This window comes from Synchiropus splendidus, chromosome 18 (genome assembly GCF_027744825.2).
Source record: "Synchiropus splendidus isolate RoL2022-P1 chromosome 18, RoL_Sspl_1.0, whole genome shotgun sequence".
Classification (NCBI taxonomy): Eukaryota; Metazoa; Chordata; class Actinopteri; order Syngnathiformes; family Callionymidae; genus Synchiropus; species Synchiropus splendidus.
In genome coordinates, this window is record NC_071351.1 from 14,468,374 (window position 1) to 14,486,124 (window position 17,751).

General features: G+C 43.3%; 3 protein-coding genes across 5 annotated transcripts in view; 1 reads left to right on the forward strand and 2 right to left on the reverse strand.

The window, feature by feature from the left end:
• Positions 1-767: 767 nt before the first annotated feature.
• ythdf1 (YTH N6-methyladenosine RNA binding protein F1) lies at positions 768-8,452 on the reverse strand. The gene is made up of 6 exons (XM_053850146.1): positions 8,095-8,452; positions 7,558-7,582; positions 4,879-4,958; positions 3,101-4,750; positions 2,970-3,014; positions 768-2,833 (listed from the first exon to the last, which is right to left on the reverse strand). The coding sequence occupies exons 1-6, from the start codon at positions 8,119-8,121 to the stop codon at positions 2,807-2,809; spliced, it is 1,854 nt and encodes a 617-aa protein (XP_053706121.1). The 5' UTR covers positions 8,122-8,452; the 3' UTR covers positions 768-2,806.
• A 392-nt stretch (positions 8,453-8,844) lies between these two features.
• birc7 (baculoviral IAP repeat containing 7) lies at positions 8,845-11,147 on the forward strand. 2 transcript variants are annotated; one of them, XM_053849994.1, is made up of 7 exons: positions 8,845-9,783; positions 10,089-10,188; positions 10,258-10,339; positions 10,401-10,446; positions 10,514-10,729; positions 10,785-10,844; positions 10,909-11,147. In XM_053849994.1, exons 1-7 carry the CDS (start codon positions 9,243-9,245, stop codon positions 11,106-11,108), a joined length of 1,245 nt encoding a protein of 414 aa, XP_053705969.1. In that variant the 5' UTR covers positions 8,845-9,242; the 3' UTR covers positions 11,109-11,147. The 2 variants fall into 2 exon arrangements, with proteins under 2 accessions (XP_053705969.1, XP_053705970.1); XM_053849995.1 differs by having other exon boundaries at positions 10,258-10,336.
• nkain4 (sodium/potassium transporting ATPase interacting 4) overlaps positions 10,370-17,751 on the reverse strand; it is a 30,706-nt gene continuing 23,324 nt past the window's right edge. The window contains exons 6-7 of one of the 2 annotated variants that reach the window (XM_053849996.1): positions 13,479-13,563; positions 10,371-12,664 (exon numbers count right to left, since the gene is read on the reverse strand). In XM_053849996.1, the coding sequence (XP_053705971.1) occupies positions 12,655-12,664; positions 13,479-13,563 (95 nt within the window). In that variant the 3' untranslated portion in view covers positions 10,371-12,654. Of the gene's footprint in view, positions 12,665-13,478; positions 13,564-17,751 lie in introns of both variants that reach the window. The other variant, XM_053849997.1, reaches the window with a different exon arrangement.

Sequence of the window (17,751 nt, forward strand, 5' to 3'; positions counted from 1 at the left end):
TTGCTGGTGTGTTATTTGCTTTTGTTTCTTTTTTTATCATTAAAAAAGTATTTAATTCGTGTTTCGGTTTTGGAAACGTCAATATCGCGTGTCGCAGCCTCAGATGTAGGCCAGCACCAGCGTGCTTCAACCTCAGGCCCGCGGCACTTTGTGCGGACGGCGAGGTGGCGGGAAGGCGGAGGCTACTGAAGGGCTGCACGCTTAAACAATAACGATCTACCGCCACCTTCAGGGGAACCTTTGCCACTGCCCCAAATTAGCCAACGATTCCATGTCTCGGAAGGTGAAACCACATTTTTGCTCTGTGCTAGTTTTGATTTCCAACGATGTTAGGATTAAAATTTGTACTATTCCAATGAAATAAGATAAAACTTAATTTTATGAGAGTGGCAATGGCAGCAGCCTAATAAATTTTAATAGGCTACCCCTAAACCTATGGAGACCTGTTCGTTATATATTGTCAACTAGCATGCAGCAGTCTTTCCAGGGTGTCCCCGTTTTTCTTTACTTAGTATTTTCATTTGTGATGCATGTTGTGATTCTTCTATAAGCAATAATTAATAGATTAAACAAAATGAACACTGCAACCATTGAAATATTGTGCATTAAATGATATGTAATGATGTGCGGTTTGAATTCCTACCATGTAAAGTGCATCTGCTTTTGTTTCTATATTTCATGTTTTTTCACACTGCATTGTAAGGCAACGATCAATAAAGCATTGAACAGATTGACACTTCTTGTAGCGTGTTTACTTCTCACGAAGGATTTAATCACCCATTTTCTCCTCTGGACGCATTAAACAAATACTTTCGATCACGTCTAGTCAGCACCATGGAGAGCTCCTTATACGAGCCACCCGTCATTCGTCGACGTTCGTGCTGCAGTCTAAACAAAGATGACCAAATTAGGATGCAGACTCCTACCAGAATTGCGATGCGTTCGTCACTCTGCAGTATCCACCTCTTAATGATGAGTGTCCTTTTATTATTTAATAGTCAGTTTTAAGTGCATCAAAGGCGCCTAATTCATGAGATGAAAACAAACTGACTCTTTATTAAGGCTTGATTTTGGTCAAGAGATGATTTTCTGTTGAACAAGCTGAAGTACCCACGACAGCACTGTTTTTTCAGTTGACTATTCTTCAACATTAAATAATATTTTCTCGCTTCAAAAGGCTGACTTGACTCCATTTCTTCCCCTAGAAAACAACTTCCTATTTCAAGCGCTAGGTGAGCCCAGACAGAAAACGCCACCACAGAGATCATCCCTCAAAACAAACAAGACATCCACTTCTGTTTAATAGGGACACTCCTCCTGGTAGCGCCCTGAAATACTTACACGCGGCGACACTGTTAACAGACCCGAAGGTGAGAGAGAACCGGCTGGTTTTTGGGTTTTCAAATGACTTTTGGTTTTGACGAGGAGGAACATGAGGACACTTCCAAACCATAGCATCGTCACTCTCAATATTCAGACAACAAAAATGTTTCCTTTCAAGCATCAACATACCTGAAACCACTTTATATCCCCTCTCCAAAGTATTTTTTTTTTCGTGTAACAACCAAAAAACACACAGAAACCACATGTAATTATTTTTTTCTTTCTCGATAGTAAATCAGTTACAGTAATTATTAAGGTTATACATTTTTAGGCTTTCTCCATTAATATATAGGCTCCTACGTTAAAGCTTAGCATTACAGCCAACATGATAGCAAAAATCCAAATTCAAAGAAAAGAAAATAACAGAGGATTGAGACAGAATGACAAATATGTTAACCCCTCCCCCCATTTTTTTTCTGAGCAAAAGTAATTCATCGTAGCACTTTACATCGACACAACTGATTGTAAAACAATTTAAAATGGCAGATGCGACAGTTCTCTCTTGGACAGACAGGATCTCCTGACGCCAATCTCAATATAAATCCCTTCTCGACGAGAACACAACGAGAGCACGAAGCAGAGGGCTGTGAACCAAGTACAATTTTTGATCTAAACGGTGAGTTCGGTTTGTCAGTTAGTTCGTTCCCAGAGGCCTTTGCGACTCCTCCTCTGAAATGTTTCAAGTCCTGTGTGACTTCACACACTATCCCTGATTTCTCCAGCAGTGTCACTGTTTTGAGTAGTTCATTTTTGAGAAGTCATCAATAATTAGGACAACGAAAAAAAAAATCATTAAGGCTCCAGAAGAGAGGTTTCTGAAATGAAAACTGTCAGTAGTAAGCCAAAAAAATAGAGATTTTGTCAATCTGAATGAAAAATAGATAAACCATTGGGGTTCTACTTTCGCACAGTTCCAAGTCCGACTAAGGGCCTTTGGCTCCTCCAACCCTGTTGGCACAGTTTCACCTCTGAAGCATGGCAATGCTGCCCCCGAGTGGACAAATAGAGGCAGGACATAAACGTTCCTGATTGTACTGAAATATAAAGTGGCAGATATACTGTATATATATATATTTTAATTCTCCACGGTGCAGTCAAACCCTGATTCAGTTGGAAGGAGGAGAGTGGGGGTGGGGACGGGGCAGAGAGATCAGTCTGGTGAGAGAAGAGTACTGGATGTGATCGCAGGAAGAAAAAAAAAAAAAAAAAAAAGACTGAAGCAGTGACTGGTGAGACATTAACTCAGCTTGTTTTCCCTGCACAAGAGGTGGGTGGACCATTGGGCGAAAGAGAGTCTGGACGATGGCAGAGATTTCCCCCGAATAGAAAATAAAAATGAAGGGCTTGGTTGCATTTTCATGTTCTGTCTCTTTAAATCAAAAGTCCTAGTGTAACGGTTGATCAAGCCATGGATAAATGTCTTCTATTGTTTACTCCTGTTCTGGCGCTCCTGTGTGGACCAAGGAAAGACCAGAGATTAGACACAGCTCAGATTTGTAGGACTCCTACATCGCTTTACTGAGACATCTAAATGGAACTATATACTTTGGTTTTAAGATCTAGGTACATGAAGGTGAAGTATTTACCTGATCCAACCGGGAACGGCTCTGTATTTGAGGAGGTTCAAAGGTCTGAGGCGAACAAGGGGCGAGAGGGAGAACACAGTGAATGAGGAGCTCAAATGATGAGCAAGGCTTCATGGAAAAAGGGCACCCACCTTGCGCACTTCCTCCTCCTCTTCCTGCCTCTTCTCATAGTGGGAGAAGTCATCAAAGATGGAGGTGGTGTGTTTGTAGGTGGCGATGATCTTCAGCACCTGCTTGGCCTTCTCCAGAGGAACTTCCTGGGTGTCGCGGGAGTTGGTCACTGGCTTATTGTCGTTGTTCTCCAGTCGAATATGGCGCAGTTGGCTATTAGGCACGTCCTTGACAAACAACCAGTCCACGTCAAATTTGCCCTTCCACTTGTCCTGAGCCCAAACACCTGCACTGGTGCCATAGTCCACCGGCGAGCGCATTTCTGCCACGCCGCAAAAATGGCCGCTACCATTAACACTGAAGAGCAGATAGACCGGGCCCTTGCCGTTCATGGCCCGGAAAGCCGAGTCCAGCCGCTTGTTTCCATGCTCGGTGCTGCACCAGATGGAGTACTTGATGGAGCGATGGATGTCATCCTCGGAATAGCTCTTGATGATGAACACGCGGCCGTTCTTCAGATTCCACTCAAAGTCCTTGGGGTTGTAACTGTGTGCGGCCCGTAGCTTCTCTAGCACAGGGTGCGACTCCATACCAGGCCCCTGGTTCAGAGAAGATAGAGGGCCGCCGTTGCCACCGCCGACCATCCCCATGATGCCGTTATCCGGGCCCAGGCCTCCCTGACCGTACCCTTGGTTGCGGTTTCGCGGGGCGACCCAGCGGGTCTGCGGTTGTGGGGGTTGGGTGTGATTTTGGTAGGACTGAGGCGGGGGCTGATGGTGCTGGTGGTGGGGTGGTTGGGGTTGTAAGGCCATAGGCTGCATCTGGGGCTGCACCAAGGACTGAGGAGGGGGAGGTTGCATGGGTCCTTGCTGCATGGGGGGCTGAGGCTGCATGGCATGAGGCAGACCAAGAGGCTGCTGCTGTTGCTGCAGAGGAGCTGTGGCTACTTTCGTCACAGGCCCCTTCTCCCAGGTCCCAATGTTCATGTTGTGTTTGATGGGGGGCGGAGGAAGCGCGCCCCCCGGATTGGGCATACCGGGTTTCACCTTCGCTTTTAGTTGCTGAGGTTTGGCTGGTTTGCTGGCGATGGCGGCCCAGGAGGTGGGCTTGGGTGGAGGCATACCGATGGGTGTCGCCCCATTTCCCGTGGCCGCCACCGCAGGGCCACCTATCACAGACCCCACTGCCTTAACCCCAGACCCTTGGCCGGTCACGTCGCCACCAAGCTTTAAACCAACCATACCTTGCTCCAGGCTGTTCATGCCAGGGGCTTTATTCAGGGTGTCACTGTGAAAGCCAGTCTGACCATCAGGCACCAGGGTGCCACCCAGAGAGCTCGGCGGGTAACTGTAGCTGCCCCCATAGGCTGAATTTTGAGTCTGCTGGCCCTGGGAGCCGCTAGTGCCCCAAGCAGAGAAGGCAGGATTTTCTGGGAAGAAATTAAACCTGTGAGGGTAGATGCTGCTTCCCAAGCCCCCCGGCTGTCCGAAAACAGTATCAGGCATGAAGTGATGGTCGCCGTTGCTCAAGGGTCCGTAAGGGGTGAGGTAAGGAATAGGGGGGTCCCCTCCTGTGGACCAGGGAGCCTCACTGAGAGGGTAAGGAAATCCAATCGAGGGTGCGTAGTAGCTTGACAGGTATGGGTCAGTGATGGACTGGTAGCTGTTGTTCTGGAAGCCAGAAACAACACGTGATCAGCAAGAGTCCTCAGGTCCAATGCTTCACTGACAACATTCCAGCACATTTCATCCCGACACACATGCATCACACCCACTAAAAGCAAAAGACTTAACTTTACCTGAGTTGATTGACCAGTGAGGTATGGCTCAAAGTCATTGTCATGGACAGTCTCCTTCTGATGCAGCGAACCATTTTGCACTGCAACAACAACAAAAATGCAGTAACAACTTTAAAATTACCGTCCATTTCAATTTAAAGAAATCCCGAACAACAGCAATGATCACTACAAGCCAGAACATGAATTCTAGTTGGCTTCAAATAAGGCTCCAGCAGTAGTCACAATATAACAGTGGGGATCACCTTTGGAGGCACTACCAAATCTAGTCATGCTCCTCAAACAATAATCATCTACGACTTTCATGAATAGGGCCTGTTCACCAAAATCCCACCCATAAAAGATATTCCTCAGAAATCATACTTCAGTCTCGTGAGTGCAGGACCTGGAGCTGGATGTGGCACAGTGTAAAAGGTCATTTGTTAATTCTATATAAGCAGTGTTTAATCCACAGTTGCGTGGGTCTATTATAGCAGAGTCGCCACACAAAGAGAGCCTCTAGATAATTCATAAATACTTGGTATAGCACTAGATTGTAGTAGATGTGTTGTGTTCACCTGACACTTTATTAATCATAGAAATTAAAAATAGCTGGTGTTAAATAGCTGGAGCAAAATTTACAGAAAAACATTTTTAACTTGTGCTGCAATAAATCTGTGACAACCAAACCTACATTTTGCATAGAAATGTACTCTTAACAATAAACTATTCACAGCACAGAAAAGACAGGAGATTGGATCAAAACTTGTGGTGTATTTTCACCAATGATAGGTTCCAACTCTGAGATTACGGCAAGTACATAATGAGTGAATTAACTCACAATATCATAACGCAAAACATGTCATCAAGTACCATCCTCACAGCATGACGGCACACAGGGGGCAATGAATGCGGAACAGACTTCAGTGGGAAAGACATTTTTCCATCGTAAAAGCAACAAAAACTAATGGACTCAAACACTCAATAACAATAATAATAATGGGCTTCAGCCATCACAGAAATTATGAAACATTGAATTAACCCTCTGGGTGCCAGTTTTTTCAATGCAACATACAACTCTGATATTAAAAGGCTGTTGCTTGAGAACGCTTAGAGATAAAGGCAAATGGGAATGTCACCCATCTGATTTGAATGCATCATCACGCCACTGGGCGGCGGCCATAGTGAATTACATACTTTTACAGGCGTTCGATCAAGTGGAAATACTCTTCCTCATCTCTCAGGCATCCATGCTGCCCCCTGCAGCAATTCCCTCTCTATTACAGCTCTATGTACCCCAAAACACTCTCACAAATGTTCAGAATGACTGTCCGCCATCTGACTGTGTAAAGCAGACATTACATCAAGGCTCCATATTTGCAGCTTGGCATGTTTAAATTAGGGCTGAACGATTAATTGCATTTGCGATTATACCGCAATATGATAAAACGTGATTTTCTAACCGTAAGGCTGCGATTTGACTGGTCACGTGACTTTCACGTTGGTGGCGCAGCGCAACGGTGGGCTTTAGCCTATGAAGGTAAAATGGGTGCAAAATTGGCACATACCCGTAACACAAGACTCGTATCCATGCGTCAGAGGCACATATGCGTAACTGTTCATTTGCATCCGTAAACCCCGTGGCATGTGCGTGTAAAAAGAAGATTTACATTCATACAAACACGAAAAGTAATTTTGCCTTCATTTTCTAAGTGCACAGATACAAGTGGCTAAACACGAGCTCTTGAAACTGTAATTGTGACACATTGCCAAGTTTTCCACCTCAACCACCACCAGCATAAGTTCCACATACTCGTAGAACACGATCCGTATGCAAGTGCACCCTTTTGCACCTCTTATCACACCCATAGATAAAACTGATGCGCACTCGTAGAAGTGGCGGCAATACGTGCCTGTTACTCCATGCGCGTTCCCGGTAGTCACGTGACGTCTATTGTCCAATTGGCTTTTTTTAAAATTACTAATAATGGGCTGTTTATGTTCCGACAGTGCTTAAAAAGTGCAATCTACGTTTACATGAAGAGTTGGACGTGTTAGAGTGGTAAAGCCACATATTGGTTTGCATTATTGTTGTAATATGCACTTTAGATTGTGTGATTTATAAGTTTAGTAAGTCTACAGTTGAAACTGAAGTAGACTAACAAACCATCTTTCATTTTAATTCATGCTTCATTTGCCTTTATCTTAACATAAGAAGATAACATAACAATAGCATATAAGGAAGAATAATTATATATACTGAACCACATATGGTTTATTATAATACAGATTGATTTATTAGTTGTGTTTGCTGTAAAATACATGAGAAGAGGACCTTGAAAAATAATCGCACATTTAATCTCAATCGCAATATTGAGAGAAAAAAAAAATCGCAATTAGATTATTTTCCAAAATCGTTCAGCCCTAGTTTAAATGCTGCAATGCTGCCTTGGCACCTAAAGAGTGAATCTCAATGACAAATGCTTAATGTTGGATGCACACAAGGATATTAATAAAACACCCATCTATTTGGACAGAAATGGAAGGGTATTCACATGAAATGTTCTGTATAAGTTGCACAATTACACGTGAAATATTTGGGAGCAGGCAAGAACAAAACAACGGATAAGTGGAGATACAGAGAGAAGATAGATTTGGGAGTGATCCATGCTAAGGCCTTCATTGATTGATGATAGTTCTCACCTTTAGATGCTTGTCCCTTTGATCTCTGCATCCACACAGATTCATGAAAAGAGAAAAAGATGATAGATGGTTAGGACGCGATGTCTAGCTTAACAATGTGCACTCGAAGCGGACAAGGTAGATTCTGAAAGACAGGCCAGATAAAGATACAACCACCAACAGAGATTGCTAGACACGTCGTTTTTTTAAAAAAGGAAAACACATTTTTACGTTTGAAATGCAACAATCACGTGTGAGGTTGGCGTTTTAAACGAAGAAATTGGTGTTAGCATTTATGCTAGCAATTCAGCCACAGGGAGTATTTTCCAAGCTACGTCGTTGGGGCTTTTTAAACTGGTTTTGGAAACAATTTGGACCCTAAAATCGAATTCCCTTTAGCTGTTCCAACAGGTTGGCTGAATACACGAAAACATTTCCCGAAATGAAGGCAACTTCTTGGCGTCATGCACCGGCGGCCACGTTAGCAACACGCTAGCACTTCCGAGCAATAGCCGTAGCCCGGCAGCTCTGCGAGGCTCGCCGCTCCGTCCTTCCTACCTGAGGGTCAATGCTTGTGGTAGACATAATTCATGAAGCAACTCCCTGGATTCGCACAGAGCCTGAGCTTGTGACCGGATCTCAAAATCCCTGGGATGTAGAAGCAAGTTCCCAGCTCAGACGCTTAGCAGTGCCGCTTTAGCCAGATGCTAACTTCCACAGTTGGAGTCTCCGACAGCAGCCAAGTCCGTGAGCTGTATCTTTTAATTGAGGAGGATATCACCGCGAGGCTCTTGAGGTCCCGTTAAATCCTATCTTCTCGAGTCACTTTTCATTCCAGAGAGAAGCCCCTCAGTTACGTTACAGCCCTGTACACTTCCCCAATGGCCGCTCCATCCGGGCTCTGAGCCACCGCTGTAGTTCACACGCTCACCGCCAGGGGGCCGCAGGTCAAACGTCCCAAATGATTTCAATGAAATAATGTACATTATATTATCATACATTATATTATGTTATATAATAATAGTGAATAAAATTAGATGCGCCTACCTTTCAGCACGCAGAGTGCACATTCATTGTTTATTTAGAACAATCACTACGACAAATTATTTCCATGCGTTTATCCGAGTGTATTTTTTAAATCCATTTTGTTTAAAGATTCTCAATGTAAATTTTCAATGTTTTCAAAAGCTCTTTTCTAAGGAGTGAACGCATTACGAATGAATATAGTAACAATAATTTTCCTTGTTTATTTTCTCAGTGTATTTCATTTATTTATTTTGAGGAACAATAATTACTGATAAAATTACATTACTCATCTGACGAATTTAGGCCACATAATCCAAAAGCTATGTTAAAAATGATCAATGAACACTGAGGAAAAAGTACAACTTCTTTTGAGAGCCGTATGTGGTCCTGCTCTCTGATTTACAGCAAGAAATTATTGACCTCAATATACATAATCAGGTGCTTTAAAAGAGTCAGTGTTTTAGAATTATTGACCTTGACCCCAAGTCAGATGTGGCTCAGCAACATGTTGGGTCTATTATTCACAAAAGTATCAATGAGCCCGAGGTTCTAGCATTTGGAGTCTTTTCTGGAATGTGTTGCCTGTAGGTGGCGTGGCAGCTCCCCCCTGCTGATTATATGAATTCCCCTACTGCGCTGGACTTCGCTTCAGTGTGTGTCTACTATGGACCACGGAAGTGATGACCCTCACAGGACCGAAAGAGAAAGGAATACCTTCAAGCCAGAGAGTGATGGGTGACAGAAGCCCCCTGCTCTACATCCTGGAGGAACCTGGGATGAGGAGGGAAGAAGAGAGACTTCGAACGTATCACGGCTGGCCTCCTGATGCTCCTGTTACATCTGGAGACCTCGCCAAGGCTGGGTTCTTCTTCCTGGGCCCAGTGGATACAGTCCAGTGTTTCTGCTGCGGTGGGGTTTTAAGATGTTGGGTGCACGGAGACAGACCTGCCGTGGAGCACAAGAGGCACTTCCCTGTCTGTGGCTTTATCTTGGGTCAGGACGTCGGAAATGTCCCTCTACAGGCCGTATCTTCGGACCTGGTGGATGGCCAGCTATTGACCCACCTCCAGCGGCTGACCATCGACGATCAGGGCTCAGGTGTGCAAGCCGTCTACCCAGAGCTGGAGGATGAGGACTCCCGACTGACCACCTTCCACAACTGGCCCACGGAGGCTTCAGTCCAGCCGGACATTCTCGCCAGAGCAGGATTCTTCTACACAGGTGCGACTCAGCTTTACTGCATGATTTTGATCCATCTGCTTTATCTGAGCGACATTCAGCTCTGACCCAGTGACTGCCAGAGTGACCTCTTTTTGTCAGGCCTCAATTGCCCTGCTGAGTCAGAGCGTTTTGAAAAGAACACAAAGCCACTCTCATGATCACTGAAAGTGGCATTTTAAGTACCTCCAAATTCACCTGTAAATATACATTGAGTATCCAGTGAAATAAAACCTATTGAATTGAATATTTAAGCTTGAAAAAGTTTGATTTCTACATTCATTATTTCATTATTATATCGCTAATAGGCCACGCTGACAACGTGAAATGCTTCTACTGTGATGGTGGGCTGCGGAACTGGGAGCCAGGCGATGACCCCTGGCAGGAACATGCCAAGTGGTTCCCACGGTAACCATAATCATAACCAGGATAAAGTACACCGTGAACTGTAAACTAGTAGCCATTTTCTGTCTACAGGTGTGAGTTCTTAATCCAGGAGCGGGGACAGGATTACATAAGCAACATTCAAGACACTCACTTCCACGTGGGGGAGACGGTGGTGAGGGGTGGCAGATACTGACCTCAAAATTCTGCAGGAATAACACGCATTTATTTGACAGGTTGAATCAGAAAGTCCATCAGGCAGAGACGTTGGCTCAAGAAATGGTCAGTTCCAATGATCAAATACATTTTTTGGTATCAATATGAAGCCAGATGACGGTTGTTCTTCTAGTTTCAGATGTGGTTGGAAGCCTGGGAGCTTCGTCGACCATGCTCTCTCCTGTGGTGCAGACTGTCCTGCAGATGGGTTTTGAAGTTGGGCTGTTGGAGAGTCTGGTTCAGACCAAGTACCTGTTGACAGGTCAGCACTATACCAGCGTGTCTGATCTGGTGTCTGATGTGCTCCAGGCTGAGGAGGAGGACGGAGGCAGGACGCCACAGGGCAGAGGTAACAGCAGACTTGTTGAGCAGAGACAGTGTCTGAGTGTCTGCTGTGTTCGCAGAGGTGAGGCAGGGATCCAGCACTGCAGGTGTGAAGACACAAATCTCCACCAAGGAGAAAGGTCAGAGGTTTTGTTTTCTCACATCAGCCATTCCTTCTAGCCGCTGACGGTCCGTCTTCCACAGTGAAGGACCACAGTCCTGAGGAGCTTCTCAGACAGCTGCAGGAGGAGAGGACCTGCAAAGTGTGTATGGACAAACTGGTGTCCATCGTCTTCATCCCCTGCGGTCATCTGGTTGTGTGTGGCGACTGCGCAGCCAGTCTGCGCCACTGTCCCATCTGCAGGGCTGTGATCAGGGGCAGCGTCCGAGCCTTCATGTCCTGAGGACGCAGCACCACACTGCTTTTTTACACACTGTAATGTTGGAATTTAGAACTTAAACAATGTTTTTATTACTTTATTGTTCATGCAAATTGATGATCAACAAGTTTCTTGGCTTGAAAATGCATTTTTTGTTTGCTTTTTTGCCCTCAGTTGGTCCAAATAAAATTGGTAAACAATGATCACTTTTGAAAGGCACAATCCCACTTCAAAAATTAAACTGTGAATGACAAAAAGTGTTACATTCCTCCACAGAGATTGAGATTATCATCCCTTGTTCATTTATGAGATTAAAAAACAGTATAGAAAAGAGCAATTTCCTTTTATTAAAGGTCTATTTACATAAACACAACACTCAAGAACAGTCCGAACACAAACGCGGAACAACAAATTTGGGAAACGGATCACATTTTTAAAGAATGTCATGATGGTAAACGCTCGGCCATCTTAATGGTCAGCAGTGCATTCAAAACATCTCGAGTTCATATTGCACTGTGAGGAAGACTAGTTATTTCCGTGTCACTGGTTACCGATTATAACACTGATTATGTACAATACGAGGTGTTCTAGTCCGAAGTTTGTAAACTTCACGATGAATTATAAATCCCTGTCAACAACGATTCCATTAGAAAAACTACGACACCTTCGGCAGGAGCTACACGGCGTCTGTGACCACTAGAGGGCAGTCACGAGTCACGCAACGGTACAAGGCAAGCGTGGATCGGAACCAAACATCCCAACAAGAGAAGAGGAAAGTGCCAGTGTAGGTTCTTTCAGATCCACATTGACGCACAAACATAAACAAAGTTGAAGTTTCTAAGTGAACCACTATAACTGCAAGTGAACGCATGTAACTGCTGTTCAAACACCAAACTTGAAAGCTTCTATCCAAACAAAAATTCTTTTCTTGAAGTCAAAAATACACCTCAGCACAATCGCGTGGAGCGACCATCTCTGTCAATAGTTTAAGAGGACGTGACGTGAAAAGCAAAATGGTTGACACTTCAGAAGCGGTGAATTGACTGCTTGGTAAAAATAACTGCGATAATGAGACTCTGGTAGATGCTTCTCTTGCAACTAAAACTTCCTCTCGTTTCGCTATTTACAGTTTCTATTTTTGTTCAAACGTCCTCTGCCATCCCTCCTCCGCCGCTTCCTGCTTTGCTTGTGTACTTATGCGCACAGTTTTCCCCCTAAAGTAAACAGACGGCACACAATGGCCGATTCCACAAACCAAACACCGAAATCCAGCCCTCCAGCCGAGCTCTGATCTAAATTAGCAAAAGCATCCTTGGCCACTCACACGCGCTACAATCACGGGCCGATATCACATGACAACGGGCAGCTCAGGACAGACGTGAAACAGTAACTATTGATATTTCCTAGTGGGATCCTCGTGTCGCTGGTGACGGCAAGTGTAAATGCTCCGGGCAGCTCACCAGTAAACAACACAATGAACAGACGATGAAACTGACAGGAGCTGGAATGTCTGACAAGTCCAAGCACAACAGAAGTCCGAAAAGCCAATCTGCTGTCACCTTTCTTCTATTTACGTAGACCTGAAAGAAGAAAAAATGATTTATTATGAAGCAAAATTAAGTTTGATTTAATGATTCCTATCCCAGCTATATAGGGTGAGAGGCAGGGCGATGAATCATCGGTCCATCACATATGAAACAATTGCATAAGTAAGTGTCAAAACTCAAAACTATTTTTCATCTTAAATGTTCCATTTGGGAAAACAATGTATTCTTTAGTGAAATAAGTATTAAGTTAAGCAGTGGAACAACTGAATGGTTTCTCTGCCGCTCTTTCTGCTCAGCCCCAGAGACAATACAGAACAAGACAATAGTTGTTATTTTATATTTATGAGTGAATGCGTGTGGTTGACCTCGTCACCTTGAGAGCCAAGAGAAACAGTGGACGATGAATAAATGAATACATTACTGCAGCAGGGATAAATTTAGCAGAGGTAACTGACAGTCGCTCAGGCAGTCGTCTGTTCTTCAGTTTGATTAGACTGTCATACACTTATGAAATATAGATGCCAGTTTCTCGGAGAATAACTTCCAGACTGTTATCAAATTCTCTTTCACAACGTGACTGATTCATCGTTTTTTTCCCCGACACACACGTTGAGTCACATGCTTATCAGCGAGCAGAGGAGTCAAATGAAAGGCTCCTGACTCCCCAGAGCCCTCCGACAGGATGCGGCATGTCGACAGAGACGTGACTCAAAGAACCAGGTAAACATCCAACTGCTGGTTGTGTCACTTCCTGCTGATATAATTGATAGCTGCTGCATTTGCAAATAGTGACGGACGAGAACTTGAGGTGGAACGTGAGCATATGGCACGGAGACAGAATACTTACGGATACATGGGCTTTAAAAGGAGATGAGATGGTTTCTCATTGACATGGTAGAGTGGGAATGGGTCAAATCCACCAATAAAATCAACTGAAAACAAAGAAAATAAACACAAAAGTATGTGATATATTGAAAGACAGACAGATGAACTGAAAATGAAAATGATCAAATGTCAATGTTTATTTGTTTTTAGAGCCGTGCTAGTGGCGCCAGAGATTCACAGACCAGGCTCACAGCACACTGACTCGCATGGAAACGTTTAGCTCACTTCATATGAGTTTTCCTTCAAGCCAACCATACATATTTCAAGACTGAGAGGTCAGTTTAAGAGCCTTATATGTTCCATGTTGTTTGTCTTAAAAGCAGATATGTTGGACTTCCATTAGCCGTCACAGAGTCATGGGATCAAATATTCCCTTGCATCAGCAGATGAAAGCAAGCACGACTTCTGTGGCTCAAAAAAGTGCCCCAACTGGAAACAAACGGTGTGAAATTGAGTGAGTAAATTAAGCTTTGCCAGAATTCTTGAAGTTTACATTAAAGTACTGAAGCGCACTCAATCTGACAGTTGAAACGATGACACAAAAATTGGGGAGAAAAGACCACTTCAGGTTGATGCATTACCAATTTAAAAAAACCCTGTCAAATAAAAAAAAAATGACCATATTTTCTTGGTTTCCACCTCTTGTAGGTTTTTATTTCATTTTAAATGGGTGGGGGAGAGAGACGTGTATTATTTTTTCTTAGTTTCATTTATTGGTAACTTGCTTTTATATGAAAGTTTTTTTATACAAAAGTTTAACCGGGGGGGATCTTTTTTGTATTTAAACTTCTTCAATAAAATTACAAAAATAAATGAAATCAAATGGTCTGACCATGATAATCTTACTTAAAATTTAGTTCAGTCTCTATATGCCCTGGTAATAACTTCATAAATAATAAACATTAGACTGAAAAATACTTGAAATAAAAATTGAGGAGAAACAGTATGCAAAATTAGCTTGTGATATTTTGTATCTGTTTTTAGTATCAAATTTTCGTCCCAAATTTAAGGTTTCCTAAGACGATGAGGCATGGAAGACATGAAATTATTCAGAACATTATGGCTCTGAAATGAACAAACACTATTCAGGAGTATTTTCCCTGCTTCACTAACGTAATATAACAAAAGTAGGCACTTGCTTCTATCTACTGAGGTCAGAGGGAAACAGGTGAACAGTGGCCAGCTGTCAAAACACAAGGCCTCCTATCGCTTCAAAAACAGCTGACCTTCAGCCCAACAGAGACGCTGAACCCTCCCTATTTATTTTCTCTCATCCGAGGTCAAACTGTGACAAGCCTTGTGTATCACACCAGCACCCAAGTGCCTTTCACCCTAAATCGTTGCAATGCACTTGATATTTTGGAGACAGAGGGAAACCCTTGAGCGTGGACACAGAGGAGAGGAGGAAGGGAGTGCGTCATGCTTGTCACTCTGACCGACAGGAGCCAACGAGACTGGATGGAGGGGTTGAACATGGAGACAAGGCGGAAAAACACATGGAAAGTTCTGTGAAGTCCAATCACTTGTGATAAAAAGTGACAGGAGGTCTGCAGAAAAGTGATATGAGGACAGGATGAGTGCGATGAGCCACAGGGGGGCTCAGGGCAGGAATATCCCCTTCCTCTGACCCTGCTGTGGTTTTGCAACATTTGGGATTGTGAGCGGTTCACACAAACAGAGGACAAAAACACTTCTATTTCCAGCATTTTAGCATGGTCTCTTTCAGTGTGAGGGTGAATGAGGTGAGTTCTCTGTGGCGTTAAATTGAAGAAAATCCGGTCGCCTCCTCGCTCCCTTTTATTCCAAACTCAATTAAAATACATAACTGTTTTAGGTGCTGTGCACATGAAAGGGATATAACAACGAAAGGCAGAGGAAGGGGAGACAAAAATGTGGAAAGTTAGTGAGCAAGAACTATTATATAACTACAGTGTTAATTGTCACTTGTCTGAACTGGGTATAATCTGCTGAGCGTGCAAAAAATTTAAACCGGGGGAAATGCAAGTCATGAATGTGAGCAAAAAGTTCTGCTGTATCAAGGAAGTACACAGACGTGTCGTTGTGCACTGCTGTGACAAGTGAGAACGAAGCGCCGGTAAGATAAGAAGTGACTGAGAATGACCCTGAATGTTTAGAGTTTCAGAATCTCGAAGCTCGAAAATTACAGATAATTCATCTGTAAGTTTCTTGATGCAAAAATAAAAATATATTTGACATGCATGTACATAATCTTTTTGTAGCATTGAAGAAATGCCAGATTTAAATTAAAAATAAATAAATTACGACATAAAAAGATTGTTCCCAAATAATACAAATAAAAAATACGTGGTTAAAAAAAACTTTGGGAAAAAATAAAAGTCTTCCCTTTTTATTTTTCACTTGAATATATAATATAATTAAATATATAATTTATAAAAGAAATAAATAGTGTCTATATTGAAAACAGTCCCTAAAAAAGCCCTGTTTTATGCTAATGTTTATTAAGTGGTGTGCTTCGTAAAATGTGTCCAGGTTTCGTAAGTGAGACTTTGATTCACTGTCGCACACTCTGCCACGGGCACCAGCCCGTCTCGTGCCTTGGTCTGGTGCGGTAGATTTTCCGGGGATGTGACTCAGCATCGAGAGCTGCTGCATAATTAGCAGACATGCTAAAGAGAGCTTATCCCGACGCGAGGCGGCTAACTCCGTGACCTACTTTACAAAGAGGATTTTCCCCCTTGCTCAGTCTGACGGTGCGTCTGGGAAACGCTGATAAGTTTGAGATACAGGTTCGTGACTCTGTGACCGGCACAAAACACCACAGCGAACTTTGTTGCCTCAGCAGAGATGAAGTCACATTAACGAATAAACACACACTCATCAGTGACACAGCTGAAAAGCGATGGCCAACACCTTGCTTTTGTGATCATCCCTCTTTTCCATGAGCAAGCCAGAGCAGAACTCGTCTTCCTCCCCAGAGAGCGCGAGGGTAGTTGGCAGTACCTGTCCTATCTGCTGAGCTGATAGAAGCTAGTCTCGCCTTCCACATCTTTATACTCCCCTCTCTTCCCCTGAGACTAGACAGAACCAGGAAAAATACCAATCACCCAATAACCTTTCTAACCGGAGCATGTTGTTTTGGCACACTGCGAGAAAAACATCAAGCCGTACTTGAGATGGACTCTCCTTTCACAGAACCAGTCAAAGGGAAGCGAAAACTTTGGGAGTAGGAGGAGAAGAAGTGAACACAGCCCGAGAGCTCAACGCAGGAACTTGCTTTAATCTCACATCAAATAGAAGGAAATGAGAGCAGCAAAGTGGCTGCTTTTTGGATTCTGCACAGCGTGTTGGTGTGCACCTGCCTCTGTTTGGGGAGGCTTGTGTGCCTCACATCTAAAGGCTCATTACAATGACAAAAGGTGGCGGAAAGATGCGCCCCTTGCTTTAGGTGCATTTTGGATCAAAGTCAAGCTCTCTGATTTATTTACGATTAATAATCCTGCAGCTCGGCCCTCGAGACTGTTGATACGACTTTTTCAGAGAAATTATTAAATTCCGTTTGTGAGAGCGCGAGATGTCGTGGGAGACAGGGAGAAGAAGGGTAACATTAACAATGACGTGGACCGAGTTATGTGTGTATATGTTTATGTCTTCCTGCCACACACACAGTCACAGTCAGACCTGTCAAATGAGGAAATGAGAGGGAAAAATGAGGATACAGATAAGTAATAAGGACACCAGGAAACAAAGAATGAAGCACAGAAACCGACAAAGGAAACATGTACACAAGAAAATGAACAAGGATACCAGGACTCAAGGACACAAAAAAGGCAGTTAGACTATGATCTAGGGCAGAAGAAAACTGAAACAAGGAATCAATTAAGTAAACGTGTAAACAAAAAAGAAAACAAGAAAACTAACAAGGGAACAAGGATGCAAGGAAATGAACAAGGAGAGCAGGTAAAACAGAGAAGCAAGGAGACAAACAAAGAAATGAGGAAATGAACAAGGACACAAGGAAACAAACAAGGAAGCACTGAAACACATTCATAAGAAAATGAACAAGGATACAAGGAAATTAATAAGGAAACAAAAAGGAACCAAGGAAATAGACAATGGAACAAGGAAACTAATGATAAAAAAGGAGACATGTAACCAAAAACAAGAAAAATAACAAGGAAACAAGAATGAAATAAGGCAGAAAGGAGACCAACAATGAAACGGGTCAACAAACAAGGACACAAACAAGAAACTAG

Excerpts from the sequence above, each read along its gene's own strand:
- ythdf1 (XM_053850146.1), bottom strand. The coding sequence starts at position 8,121 with ATGTCTACCACAAGCATTGACCCTCAG. Across the intron at positions 7,583-8,094 it reads CCACAAGCATTGACCCTCAG|AGATCAAAGGGACAAGCATC; the intron begins GTAGGAAGGACG and ends GTGTGGATGCAG. Across the intron at positions 3,015-3,100 it reads AGGAGGAGGAAGTGCGCAAG|ACCTTTGAACCTCCTCAAAT; the intron begins GTGGGTGCCCTT and ends TGTTCGCCTCAG.
- birc7 (XM_053849994.1), top strand. The coding sequence starts at position 9,243 with ATGACCCTCACAGGACCGAAAGAGAAAGGAATACCTTCAAGCCAGAGA. Across the intron at positions 9,784-10,088 it reads AGCAGGATTCTTCTACACAG|GCCACGCTGACAACGTGAAA; the intron begins GTGCGACTCAGC and ends TATCGCTAATAG. Across the intron at positions 10,447-10,513 it reads AGACGTTGGCTCAAGAAATG|TTTCAGATGTGGTTGGAAGC; the intron begins GTCAGTTCCAAT and ends TTGTTCTTCTAG.